At 42.3% G+C, this 14,259-nt stretch overlaps 3 protein-coding genes across 3 annotated transcripts in view; 2 read left to right on the top strand and 1 right to left on the bottom strand.

Moving 5' to 3' along the window:
- The window catches only part of thoc5 (THO complex 5), a 55,283-nt gene that overhangs the window by 7,089 nt on the left and 33,935 nt on the right, over positions 1-14,259 (top strand). The gene's annotated exons all lie outside the window — the stretch shown is intronic.
- On the bottom strand, positions 506-4,838 carry LOC127602042 (neurofilament medium polypeptide-like). Its single transcript, XM_052067866.1, has 5 exons — positions 4,206-4,838; positions 3,007-3,127; positions 2,217-2,416; positions 1,994-2,118; positions 506-1,922 (listed from the first exon to the last, which is right to left on the bottom strand). The coding sequence occupies exons 1-5, from the start codon at positions 4,836-4,838 to the stop codon at positions 959-961; spliced, it is 2,043 nt and encodes a 680-aa protein (XP_051923826.1). The 3' UTR covers positions 506-958.
- On the top strand, positions 7,837-13,262 carry fancg (FA complementation group G). Its single transcript, XM_052067867.1, has 14 exons — positions 7,837-7,996; positions 8,456-8,540; positions 8,624-8,749; positions 8,853-9,025; positions 9,117-9,255; positions 9,928-10,058; positions 10,163-10,309; positions 10,385-10,545; positions 10,719-10,782; positions 11,431-11,738; positions 11,805-11,845; positions 11,920-12,093; positions 12,707-12,818; positions 13,003-13,262. The coding sequence occupies exons 1-14, from the start codon at positions 7,913-7,915 to the stop codon at positions 13,094-13,096; spliced, it is 1,839 nt and encodes a 612-aa protein (XP_051923827.1). The 5' UTR covers positions 7,837-7,912; the 3' UTR covers positions 13,097-13,262.

Genomic DNA, 14,259 nt, shown 5'->3' with positions numbered 1-14,259 from the left:
ATTGTATTACTTGGGCACACTGATATTCAATAAATAGATTGGAAGGTGTGGAAAGCAGAATGTCACATGGTTTTCAATGTCAGCAACTCTCCATGACCAAAAGTTTAGCCATAACCTGTAATCCTAACTTTCTTGATGTGACTTGTTTTTTAAGGTTATCATCTAGAAATGTAGTATTAACCTGCGCACCAACACTTACCCTGTTAATGGCTAATTACTATAAAAAGATAAAAGGGGGGGCACACAAACGTCGTGTATCACTAATGACGTGATGGAAATATGTGACTAAATAGGAAATTGACTTGTGGCATTATGCTCCACTGCACCTCATTTATACACGAGCGAGGCTTGCGGGACGGGTGCAGTGTCTCCACCCCTCCTCCTTCCACTGCAATGCGGGCAAGTCTTGCTGCATTTTACCTTTCAGTCTCGACATTTCCTTTCACAAATCTTCATCTCAGCTTTCCGCATGACGGCTTCCCCTGCCGACTTAAGCCACACAATGTTGTTTGTTATTCTTTATTTTTGTTTTGTGTTGCATATTTAACAGGTTCATACATATCACTGTCAGGCCAGAGGAGAGCGACGTCTCACCTGTGAAGAGAACCATTAAAGTGCACAAGCCAAGTCAAGTCTGTCTGACTAATCTTTCTAACATAGCAAATATAATCTAGATAGTTATATGCGGTATATTTCAATCTATTATTTGGGACCATTATGTTCAGCTTGGCATCTCTCCTTGAGGGCTAGTGCAGGTACAGTATAAATGCACTTAATATTGAAAGGCAGCTGTCACATTCACTAAAGGAGCTTGATAAACCGCGTTACCAACAGACATAAATAATAGCATGAATTGTGCGTATACAGTAAGTAGGTCAATAAAAATAAAGATTGCTTAGTCATGCTTGAGCGTCCTTCCTGATCTCACCTATAAAGTTTATTTTTAGTCCACTCTTCTTCAATTATTGGCCTTCTCCGTACTGTCTTTGGACTCAGTGCCAGGAGATTTTGCCACTTTTTTCGTCTTCTCTTCGTCGGCAGCTCCTTGACTGGTCTCCTTTTTCTCTTCTGGTTTCTCAGATTCAACTTTAGGGGTAGGTTTCTCTTCCTGCTTCTTAGCCGGCTCTGTCTTTGCCAGTTTAGGAGCCGAGGGCTTCTCCTCAACCGGGGGAGGAGCCTCCTCTTTTGGTTTGGAGGCCGGAGCTTTGTTCTCTGCAGCCTTTGCAGGTTTTGGAGTTTCTTCCTTCTTTGGCACCTCAGTTGTTTGACCGTCTTTTTTTACATCAGGTTTGTCATCCTTCTCCTTTTTGTTCTCTGCTTCTTTCTCCTTGTTCTCCTTTTCCTTTACTGGTTGTTTGACCTTTTCCTCTTGAACGGATGGATCACTCTTTTCATCTTTGCCAGACTCAGGCTTGTCTTTTTTCTCCCCTTTCGTATCATCTTTGGAAGCAGGTGCGGGCTTGACCTTCTCCTTCTCCGGGGGTTCAGGTGTCTTAGGAGGGGGAGATTTACACCGTGGGGATTCGTTTGGAGGAGATTTGGATTTGGGTGACTTTGCGGGGGATTTGGCGGGTGGTGATTTGGACTCGGGTGATTTTGGGCGAGATTTAGGCTGGTGAGAATTTGCGACTTCCTCTGGCGATTTGGGAATCTCTTCTTGCTCACCCGCTTCTTCTTTTTTCTCCTTCTCCTTTTCCTCTCCTTTGTGTCCGTCCTCCGTTTTGCATTCCTCTTCTTGATTCTCTTCACCTTCTTCCCCCTCTTCCGCCTCCTCTGTCACCTCTGTGACCTGGGTCTCATCTGTCTGCTCTTGAACAATCACTTTATCTTCTTTGACTTTTAGATGCGCTGAAATTCTACTATCGAAATAGGAGTAGGGACTTCCTGGCGCAAGACGACTCTCTTCTCCCTCCAGCAGCTTCCTGTTTTTGGCGACAACATGAAAGCTTTGATTCTCATGAAAAGTAGAATGATCGACATGCAGGGCACCAACCTGTAAGCCGCTATTTCAATATCTAGGGCCATCTTCACATTCAGAAGGTCCTGATAGTCCTTTAGCTGGCTGGCCATTTCCCATTTTGTATTTTTCAGCTCAGAGTCCAGATGACTGATGGTGTCCTGTAGAATGAACACGTGGTGAGACAAACTGATTTAACATCTCGGTGTCTTTAATCTCCTTCTGATGAGGTGTCTGACTGAGTTTGTGATTGTCCTGCCTGAAGTGAGTCAAGGTCGTCCTGGTGTCTGTCCTCGCTCTCCGCACGCTGCCTCTCCAAGGACTCCTTGGTTCCTCTGAGAGTCTCCAGCTCGATGGTGCGACTCTGCAGCTGACGACGGTATTCCACGATCTCCTCTTGGGTCCCCCGGATGGCATCTTGGTTGGACCTGGCCGCATCTGTCAAACGCTCCAAGCGCACTATACAAACCGAGGTTTGGTTCTGTCATGATCCACACCAAATCTGACACTATACACACCACATTTTCGTGTGTTGTAGCTTTCCCATCTTAATGTACAGTCTGTGTCTGACCAAGCATCCTATCCACCTCCCCTCTTGTAAGTGTGAAAGAGCCTCACTGCTGCAGTCAGCATGACCTCACGTACAGTCGTCAAGGTCATACTGCCAACTGTGTTCTACCGGTCAGATCAGCAGAATACTTCTTTCCACACGATTTAACCCGTGCCTCCCCCGTGTCCGCTGGTTTCCTCCCACATTCCAAAAACATGCACGTATGTGAATTGAACTCTCTAAATTGTCCCTCGGTGCGATTGTGACTGTGAATCGTTGTTCATCTATGTGTGTCCTGCGATTGTCTGGCAACTAGTTCAGGGTGTCTTTTAATGTTATATTTGTTGTTAGCAAAATACTAAATATATTATAGAAACGTACTGCTGTGACCCGTGATGAAAATGAAGTTGACACCTCAGTATGGCACTGCTATCCGTGTTGCGCTGTGATCACTTGAAATATTTGGGGGGAACTTTTACTCCCCATGGACCAGCCTTACCTTTGTACCAGTCCTCGGCTTGTGTGGCATTGTTGGTCGCGTGGCGGTCGAGCTGTGCACGGATCTCCCGTAAGGCTCCAGTCACGTCCACTTTGGGTGAGTCACGCAGGTCAAAAGTCACCTAAATATAAAAATATGGAAAGCTGTAAGAGCATTTGTATTTAAACAGTATGTGTGCACAGAATCGTTAGTGCACCAGGTACCAGTGTAATCTTTGTGCTCACTAGTAAGGCAATTCAGTGCACTAATAGAAGAACCAGGGCCTACTCTTGAAAAAAAAAATCCTCTAGTTAACATATGCATCATACTGGTATTAGTAGTGAAGCACACCATCACCTCACTAGTACAAGCAGCATGTAAGTTGTTAACTGGTGCAAGATTTTGCATAACCTGTGTTCGCAATCAGAGAAATAAACATTACTCATAAGACAATTATTTTAGTAGTGCGCTCTAGTCAGTCTACCAGTGCAAGTTCGTCATCCGACTATTGTACAGAAATGTCATACATAGTGGAAGGCAATACTGTCTTGAGAAAAACATCACTGAGAGACAGTTATTCTACAATTGCACAGAAATGTCAGAAAAAAATTGAGAAAAGTATTATGAAGATCGATAAACCTGTTCGTCCTAAATGTTCAATTAGTGTGCAAAATCAAAATGCCGTAATCACTACTGATAAGACGTAGTGATTCTACTAGTGCTCCCAAGTTCAACTAGTGTCCATATTGTAGTGAAAAGCAGTAGACGGAAAAAGATGACTTTAGTAACTGAAACAGTCGTTCTACTGGTGTACTGGAGTCATTTTACTAGTGTGCAGAAATGTCATACAGCCGTGGAAAGCAGGATTGAAAACACGTCCTGTAGTATCGTTCTACTGGCGGCCAGAAATACCCCACAGTAGTAGAATTAGAAAACACGTGTTGAAAATTTAAAAAAAAAAACGTCACTAAAACATTCAAGTGTTCCCGAGCTGTTCAACCAGTTCAGTGAAATGTTATTCAGTAAGGCACTGGTAGAAAATTATACTGTGCGCCCTTGTCGTTCTCGTGCGTCAGAATCTCACTTCGAAGACAGTACAGTAGTTGAACCCGCACCGTAGTTACTCTGCTAGTTCGCTAATTGCTTGACTAGTGAGAACAAAGAGCGCACTGGAAGTACAGTAGAGTATAGCGAATTGATATTCAAACGGCCTGAAACACCTCCGCGCCGTGAATCTGAGCGAGGAACTCGGCCATTTCTTCTTCGTGGTTCTTCTTGAGGAACGCGGCTTCGTCGTCCAGGGCGCAGAGTTTCCTGTCCAGCTCCATTCGGGCCAGCTGGCACTCGTCCACGTACTTCTTCATAGCCCGCGCGGCCGCGTCCAGGTCCTCCCGGCTGCGCGCCTCCTCTTCTAAACGGGCCCGGACCTGCTGGATGTCCTCCTCCAGGCGGTGATACTCCACGGCCGTGCGACCTTTCTCCCTGCTCAGCTGTCGCATGAGCCCCCGAAGGTCGTTCAGCTTCCGCTCGTAGTTCTCCCCCACCGAGGTGCGACCGCTCTGGCACTGCCGCAGGGCTGCCGCTTCCTCCTCCAGGTTGCGGTTGTGCATCTCCAGGCTGCGCACCTTGTCGATATAGCCGGCGAAGCGGTCGTTGAGCACCTGCAGGATCTCCTTTTCGCTCCTGCAGGACATGTCCACGTTGAAGGTGTCCACACTGTCCCCGGAGGACGGTTGGCTGCTGTAGGTGAGGCGGCGGCGCTGGGAGTGGAAGCCGATGGAGGACACCGAGGCTGGCCGAGGTTTACGGAACCCGCTCGGCCCGAAGAAGTGGCTCTCAACGGTGGAACTCATGGTGGGAACTGCGGCAAGAGGGGGAGAGCGCCCGCATTTATATATGAGGGGAGGGGAAGTCACTAGTGAGCACCCCAACTCTTTAAAGGGACACCTTTTTCTTCTGGAACCATGGCTACATTTGCACTTACCCTAACTCAGTTGTTGGGGGAAAAAAAGTTGTAAACGTCTTTTGATTCAATGAAAATGCATTGTACACAATAGTCAAATGAAAAATGTATCAAAATAAATGTTTCAAAACAACAGTTCATAAATATTAAATGCAAATGTCTTTAACTTAAAAGTTAATCACAAACAATCCGTCACAGCGACGGGACAGCGATTGCATCACATACCACGAGGGAGAGGCCATGTACCACTTTCTGTCAAGCCTATGGGAAAACAATTTTGTGTGTAAAAAATAAAACTGAAGGACGAACGCAATTATTCATTCACAAGACAATTATTAGTCATCCATTTTCCATATACTGTACTTGAGTAATATTTGCAGCACCAGGAAGTGATTGAACGCAGTCTTTAAATTTCACGAATAATAAGGTGCTTTACTATATGTTTTTTTTAAAATAATGATGCATTTTAAAGATAATACATTAAGGAGCTTCTACATGGTGTATTAATCAATACAAAAATAGTATTTTTTTTTGTTAATCAACAATGCTGTTATTCGAAGATAGTTTTTGGTAGAAATGTATTATTCCTATAATAAAATCACTGTAGAATGAATTGTTGAAGACATAGCATGACTGTGCATTCTGCTGATGCTTAAAGCTCTGATGCTGCAGTGTGAGTTTGCAGATTCACGCCAGTCCCATAGGGAGTCTTGGCCCCACGCTCACAAACATATAAAACGATTCCATTGTTTTGTTTCTGGCCTGAGGCATCCTTACATCCCTGACACAGTATTTATCATTATTCCAATAATTGGTTAGTGTTATGTTCCAAATGAGTTGTTGGCTGCATATAGCAAATAGTACGGCCATCATTATGTGCAGTAAATTGGGATGATACCGGATGAGCATTCACACAGGAAATTAAGCTGACTCTGCTCATTTGCTGCGACAAGAGGTTATGCCTGTGATTTAATTCTGTAAATCAGAAAGCAACATTGTTTGATATTGTTGAAGGTTAAGTGGATCAGCACATACAGGTTAAATTCTCTGCATCAGCCATTCTTGGTCCCAGTGCTGTCACAACAATGTCAGCCAGGTCTGCATCCCGTCCTTGAATGCCCCTGTGAAGCACACTTTGAACTGTTTTGTGTCATTTTTTTCATGGGGGAAAACTGTTTCAGATTGCTTTACTGTCTACAATAACAGTACATCTATTTATGCTAGGCATAAGAATCTGCTTATATGACCCAAAAAGGTACGCAAAGTTATGTTTTTAAATCTCTTCTGTGTGATAAAAATAATGACTTGAGAACGCACACAATGCAGCAAACAAATATTGCATATTTAAAATACAAATAGCCCAAGATAAAGGAATGCAACACAGTGAGAATCACTGGAGATAAAATAATTTACTGTAAACACACTAACATCATTCAGTGACAATGCACAGTTATTATTTTCTCTGTCTGCATGTGTCATGAACTTCACAGTGGTGTTATTTTGAGCACTTTGATTCAAGACAATGATAGGAGAGAGGAATAGGAGGGCAGTGAGGTTGAAGGGATAATGCAGAGTGATGCATGGATGAAAGGGAAGGAGGGTGGATAGAGGAGTGAGACGTCAGGAAATAAGGGAGAAAATAAGAGTCACCTTCACAGGGACAGGTGAAAAAAATGGCTGCCATGGCAGTTACACGATGACTCAGCCGTAATTTGAATACAGCAGTGGAGTTGGTTGAAACATCGATGTTCTTACTTTAAATGAAGACACAATCATAGAAAACTCCAGTTTTGACTGCATTGTGTTATAAAGAGCAACACTTAACACAGTTGAATACGTTCTCCAGTGGTGAAATCACATTTCTATGGCACACTTTTATTACATAATAATAATAATAATATAAAAATTATTATTATTATTATTATTATTATTATACTGCTGCGTGTCAGAAGTGGCTGACAGCAAATGCTTGTGCAAGCCACCATTAGCAAATTTACCCTATCCACGTTGATTGACCACCCATCACTCATGGCTGCAGCATTTGATCACCAAGCCACCAAATTACAGTTGTCAGTGGTGTGTCTCATGATATTGGCAAATGCAACGACACCTTGTGCCTCCTATCATAAATTTGCTAATGCAAATCTGTGCTAACGCTGCTACTTTGGCCCCTGCTTGAAAGTGGCTCTGGAACTTCGGCCAACCTGGCCTCAGTCACTGACTGAGAAACATGCATGTGCGTGTGTGTGTGCGCACACGCATGTTTTTGTATGTGTGTGTTGAAATGAAATAAAACTGAAGTGCAGAACGGCTATAATTATGACATGAAAGACTTGGCCATTTAATTTATTACTTGACATGTGTGCAGGCAGTACAGGGACACAAATATTTAAATTAAAAATAAATAAATAAAAAGACAATTTCCAATAACATGTCTCTGGCACGGGACAGCCCAGTGGTCCAGTGGTTAGCACGTTAACCTCACAGTGCAGAGGTTCCGGCCGGGTTCGATTCCAGTTCCGGCCTCCCTGTGTGGAGTTTGCATGTTCTCCCTGAGCCTGCGTGGGTTTTCTCCAGGTACTCCGGTTTACTCCCACATTCCAAAAACATCCATGGCAGGTTGATTGAACACTGCAAATTGTCCCTAGCTGTGAGTGTGAGCGCGGATGGTTGTTCGTCTCTGTGTGCCCTGCAATTGGCTGGCAACCGGTTCAGGGTGTCCCCTGCCGACTGCCCGAAGACGGCTGGGATAGGCTCCAGCAGGTCCCGCGACCCTTTTGAGGATGAAGCGGTTCAGAAAATGGATGGATGGGTGTCTCTGGCGTCACACTCCCGGAGGCTGATGTAATTGCCGCTATCCTTGTTACTGCCAGCCACAAGGGGGCAGACTCTTTTACGAAACATTTCCGGTTGTACAACATACGAGGGAAAGTTGAACCATTTTGACCCGAAAACGTCACGTAAATGTCCACTAAAAGGCAACAATCACCGTCTAACTTATCAGACAGATGGATTGAGGAAAACAACGAATTTGTCAACAAATGGAAGGTAAAGTTGACTGATTTCCTGTGAAGTCTTCTCGCTTAAAGCGCTCCTGCATCGATGTATACGTACATATAATAAGAGACAGGATTTCCAGAAAGTCTGTACACATGGGATAATTGGATGCTTCTCATTTAATTCTACTCGTAATTGGGTTTTTTGCCCTTCCATACATTAATTATGACTTTGTAAAAGAAAGAAAGCGTTGACTTAGTTGCATTGTCCCCTTCACTAAAATAACTTAAAAGACATAAGTCAAGTCAAATCAACAGTATTTATAGAGCACTTTCAAACAACCATCACTGCATACAAAGTGCTGTACATAAAAATAAATCCCAATGCGTACTGTACCTTACTCGCTGCAGTGGCGATAATGCTCATAATGCCAGAACTTACTATATTTTTAAAAACGTAACCACAGTGTTTCTTGTCATCCAAATAACATTTTATTTATCTGGCCTCCAGAACAGAGATGTTTCAAGTCGAGAGCAGAACCACACTAAATTGTTGTTGTCATCTGACTTCCACAAACTTTTACAAAAAATACAAGGTTAGTTTATCTTTGTGTTGTGAATTTGGTGTTGTCGAGTGATAGGAATAATAATTTTCTCATGTCACATTATGCTCCTTCAGGTCTTCCTCCACTTGAAGATTACGCTCAATTGGAGTTGTGTGTGGTGTACAATGTTTGCTTGCTTTCCATCAGTTTGTCCAAGATGTCAGAGGCGGAGATTCTCCTGGCGCAAACTATGGACAGAGGTCAGTCTTGTGAATTGACTTCAAACGGAAATAATGATGCCAAACAACGTAGATGATGATGCCATCCATTCACTCTAAAGGCAACCCGTTTTTGTTCTTATAGTTTTACAGATGACAGGTGTTGAACCAATGGCCTCCTCGCCACGAGATGTTTGGCGTACAGTTCTGACATCAATGGAGAAAAGAGCAGTCAATTCTAGTGTACAGAACTTGTTGTGTGTGCAGTGGGCTATCTGGTTGGCCAACTGTTCACTTGAAGCCATCGAAGGACTTCAGGTACAGTAAGAGGCAATTTTCTCTGTTATGTGCTTTGGTTCAATAAAAATTAATTCCTTGAATAATTTTTTTTCCCCTTCCTCTCGTGCAGGGGGAGTTTTCCTCACTTTCTGCAAGAATTCAAGACCTGACAAGTGAACCAAGAAAAATATCTTCAAACACTCCACTTTTGGTGATGCAACCAAAAAACCTTCTTCAATTATTGGAAATTTGCACTCTCATCACTCAAGGTTTGACATATTTGAAATGTATCATGACTTTAAGCACCCAATCTCTACCGTCTTCTTACCATTATTATCACCTACCGTTGAGTAGTTTAATTTAAAGTATTTAAATATCTCCCCCAAAGGTCAATTCCTACCAAGTTTCTATAGAGAAGATAATTTTGATTGTTTCTTAGGTCACGTTTGAATGATTTTGTGATTTTCATGAGCTGTTACATATACTAATCTAAATTATGAAAATGTAATCATTAAATAATTAGGTGTGTCTAGTGCATCTCTATTTTCACTTTTTAATTCAAATGACTGAATTTAGTTTTTAGTTTTTGTTTTACCAATTTATTCAGACGCACAGACGGTGCCCACCCCCCTCTCCCCAGAAAAAACATCTCAAAAAGTATTTTGTGTAGGGCTGTATCATAGCAATGATCCATCAATATGAAGCCCAGAATTAAAGTTGGTCGTCATTACCGCCCCCTGCAGAACACTGGTGAAACACATCATCTCTGTGGAAAGGATTTTCATTACCGGTAATTTCTTGTGCTGTATGTGATCTCACCTCGATTAAATATAAAGCTTTTGTGTTGAAAGATTAATTTCAGTGAACCATAATGTCATCTTGATCTGCTTCACCTTGTTGTTTTTTAAATGGTGCTCTGCTACTTACTATGTTGTATGAAGGTGCCGGGAAAATAAATGAGGGTCGAAGCTCAGAGGCACTGACATGTCTGCAGGCTGCTTCCTCTCTACCTGCTCCCAAAACTCTCGTGGCATACACGCACCTGCTCTCTGGCTCCTGTCTCGCCCACACGGTAGCCTACCGTAAAGTGTACACATATAAATGATGTTGCAAGCATGCATACGTGTATTAAGTGTGTGCATGTTTCCTTTTTTTTTCTCTTTTTTTTTTAAATAGGGCCGTCCTCAGATGGCACTGCAGTGTTTCAGGAAAGCGGTGGAGATAGATTTTCCTTGTGTATGTGCTTTATACCAAAGTTTACTCATCTTCAGGCGCCAAGGCAACACACAGGCGGAGATACAAATGCTTGGTTTGTTGCACTCGGTGGGTCAACTATGAGACATGCATGCTTCTAAGGGTAAACGCTTCTGAAGGATGAAAATAATTCTACTCCCACAGACTCTGATGTTGACCTCCACCACTGAGCCTGGTAAAACCAGTGACCAGCTCCTCTCCTGGTCCGTACTTCTACAGAGTCAAGCCCTGCGCAGCCTGCTCTCTGTCCCAACTGCTCTATGTGTCCTTCACAGTTTGGCTCAGAAATGTGTGCTGCATTCAAGGTTCATCCGAATCCCTTCTGCTTGAGCACTCTTAAAGGAGCTATGTGTAATAATGGCACCTTGAACTTTTTTGCTTCTGAATTATTTTGATTATGAATTTCTCTTATTTTTGTTACTCCCCCAAAAATTGTGTTAATATACAGTAACGAATAAATGTGTGTTTGATTCTGTAGGGTTTCTGAAGCTGTGGAGCATTATTTGGACCTGCTGGCTGCTATTCATTCTGAAGAAAACAGAGTAAGGCAAAACACTTTGCACACCTACACTGTAAATACGGAGTCTTCCTTTGCAATCTGTAAAGACTTTCTGCAAGAAGTTAGAGCAGTGGTGGGCAGGATTTTGTGATCATTCAATCAGACAGATGGGCAAGGTCATTTGTAGGAAAGGGGGCCAGGTGGAAGATAAAATAAGTTGGTAAAATAGTATATTTCAATAAAAAAATAAAATTGTGGAAACACTGTAAACACAGGTAGTTGGAGTCAGAGTAGACGATGCAGGGAACAGGGAAAGATGGAAATGAATGACTCGCTGTGGCAACCCCTGAAAAGGGACAAGCCGAAAGGAGAAGAAGAAGACTATAAGCATTTAAGCAATTAATTGATCAAATAAAGGTACATTTGTATTTAATATGTTATTGTTTTTATTATTAGGGGTATAGCAAAGCAACAATTTAACAAATTAATAGAGCTTGATTTTTTTTTTTAATGAACTTAAAATGTCCGGGGAATAAAAGCAATTTCTTCTGATTCGTGTGAGGATGGCAGTCTGCTATCCTGATATTAGTTTATTAAGATGTGAGCCCCAATCATTTGTTCTACATGGTGTATATTAGAAGGCTTATGTGGTTCATTAGAAAACTTAAAGCTCTCTCTGTCCGAGGTATAGTCTGAGGACCTTCACCTCCCCCGGTTACCTGAACTTTACCTGGAAGCCGGCACCTCCTTGCTCTTGGCCAAGCGGCCCCTTGATTGTATGACACTATGTGACGAAGTCATCTCCACGACGGCTGAGTTGCTGCCAGAGCATGTGGTGCTAGAAGAGCCAGCGGAGGGTGTTGAGGCACCAGCTGTGCGCGCTGAAGGTGAACAGGATCAGGTGGCAATGCTGTTTTGGACGGGTGCAGCGTACCTCGTCCAAGGTCACTGCTACTGTCACATGCAGGACTGGAAGCAAGCTGTAACTCACTACACAAGGTCGGTAAAGCAGGACTTACTTCATCTCTACATCTGACCAATGAGTGATTCTGTTCTGGTTTATAGGTGTATAAACCTGCTAGTGAAAGTGCGCTTTAAAGAGAAAGGCAAGTACCTTTGCTAGCCAGACCTTCAAACAAAAATTGTCTGTGGAGAGAAAAACTTACACGTTGACTTATAGGGGGCCAACCTCAAGTCCCTACTGCAGACATGGTTGATGAGAAGAGAACAGATCTTCAGATCTTACAGAGGATGAAGGGGCTCTCGTTTGCTGGGAGGGGCGTTAGCTTCGCGCACACTGACCAGCTTGGACATGCACTGAGAGATCTCCAGCTAAGCCTGCAGGCTTTTGAAGGTGTGTCGACCTTAAATAGAACGATAAATTAACCACTTTGATTTGGCGCTATCTATACTTAGTCGTATACCGCTTCTTCTGAATCATACCTGTGTTCAGTTCATATTACAATGTACGGGATCGGTACCGGTCCCTGAGACATTTGGTGTTGCTTTTTTTTGTTTTGCTTTGTTTTCTTATGCTTATTTAGTTTTTGGTTTTCCGGCTTTGAAAACAAATTATATGGACTGTTGCATTGTAGGGATTCATATTCGGCTTGCACACATCCAAACAATCAAGTAGAAAAAGAAGAAACCATACTTTGTGTATGGTTTCTTATTCCACTTGATGCTATAGGTATAGGAACAAATCTTGATTGACTGCATCATTGTGAAGTCTTTCTAGTATTGTGGTTACCTTATCAGGTGTATAAAATACTCTATTAGAAACACTTCAGTGGGAAGCGATTCAATTCTACACTGCAAATGACACCCATGACAAACACTGTTAAATGATTAACTGACAAGATGACTTAAAAAGGAGCATTGTTGTCTTTTTTTATGATCAGATTTCGATAAACCAACTACCACCAGAACCTTTCGCAGTAATTCTAGGTGCATCTCTCCCTGTCTAGAGTGTGTGGGTGCAGGACTATGGTGTGGAGAGGTGTTGTGGAGGCTCAACAGGAAACAAGAGGCTGCTGCAATTTGGGAAAAAACATGGAGTATCAGCAAACATTCAGTAGAGTAAGATGCCCAGTCATACCCTTAAACCTTTTTATACTTTTACGCTATACATATGGACAGAGCTACGGTAGTTAGTCGTTTAGAAGTACCCAACATGATTCAATGAAATGAATACCGGTAGACCAATATTTTTAAACATTTAGACATCATAAAAAATAAATCTTTATTCTTTTGTGCACTGCAGGAAAATTCCTGTGTACTTGCAGGAACCCCAGTCCGGACCCATGTTGGACTCTGCAGAGCTTCGCCTCAGAGTACGAGAACTTGATCCCAAATAAGCCACCTTGAGCGATGAAGATTTTCCTTGCAAGTTTTGTCAAATGTTGACAGAAAAAAACTTTTGGTTTGTGTAAATATATGCCAGGCTCACAAGATACACGAATGGTGTTTATTTTTTTGTGTAGCTGCAAATGAATGTCCAATTAATAAATGTCTTTATTTGTATCACCACATTATCATTTTTTATTTTTAGATGGGCATGAGCACCAAACAAGGTAAGCACCTGTTTCATGTGCCCATTGGAAATATAATACTCAAAGAAAACTAGTACAAAACCAGCATGCGGAACACTGCATTCCGTAAAATTGATCACCACCTTCCAGCCCATGCTCTTTACAGTAAGGCTGACTTGGACATCAGAAATGAAAAAGCAAAAATGCATTTTGCTCTTTGTGTATGATCTGAAACGTTAACTCACTGCATCAAATGAGGGCTAAAATAATGTTCTTAAGTGCTGTCAGGAACAACATAACAATCTAAATGGACAATTGGGTGACTTCATGCATACCTGTCAACTCATACGGTTTAGCCATAGTTCATACTGATTTTGTGGTGAATCTTACGTATATGGCCGTATCGCACAAATCATACGGATACTGAAAATTTCCGGGGGTTTTTCCCCCCTAACGGGTAGTTCCGTTTGCTTTTGCCCAGAATGGTGCTAGTCTACTCGGATGCTTTCATTTCCGGTAACTTTCTCTTCACACAGATTTCCAAAAATCGCTTGCACCAGAAACACTGACAGCATTATTGCAGTGCAAAGTAAATATGAATGGATGCTGTAACTTCGAGCCGATGGGTCAGTATTTGGAGTTGGTGAAAAAAGTAACGCAGGAATACAACTCTGAACACAGTAATGCCACTAAGCAGAATGATGATTAGACATTAACCAGACATTGTATTATGGAGATCTACAATAAATATCATTGAAAATTTCGTGGGTGTTTTTCTGCCGTTATTTTGACATATAAAATGCTTTGGTATGTTATAAGGATTTTTTGTTCTTTATAATGATTTTTTTTGTACTTTATACAGGTGGGCGCTCCGAAAAGTTGACAGGTATGTTCATGTTGCAAGCATGAATGCATGCACTATTATTGTTTACGACATGGCCGACTGTCATGAGGATAAGCGTCTCGGATAAAGGATGGATGTTGCTGTG

The sequence above is a fragment of the Hippocampus zosterae genome, chromosome 6, assembly GCF_025434085.1.
Source record: "Hippocampus zosterae strain Florida chromosome 6, ASM2543408v3, whole genome shotgun sequence".
In the NCBI taxonomy this organism is placed as follows: Eukaryota; Metazoa; Chordata; class Actinopteri; order Syngnathiformes; family Syngnathidae; genus Hippocampus; species Hippocampus zosterae.
This window is presented reverse-complemented; position numbering and strand designations above follow the sequence as displayed.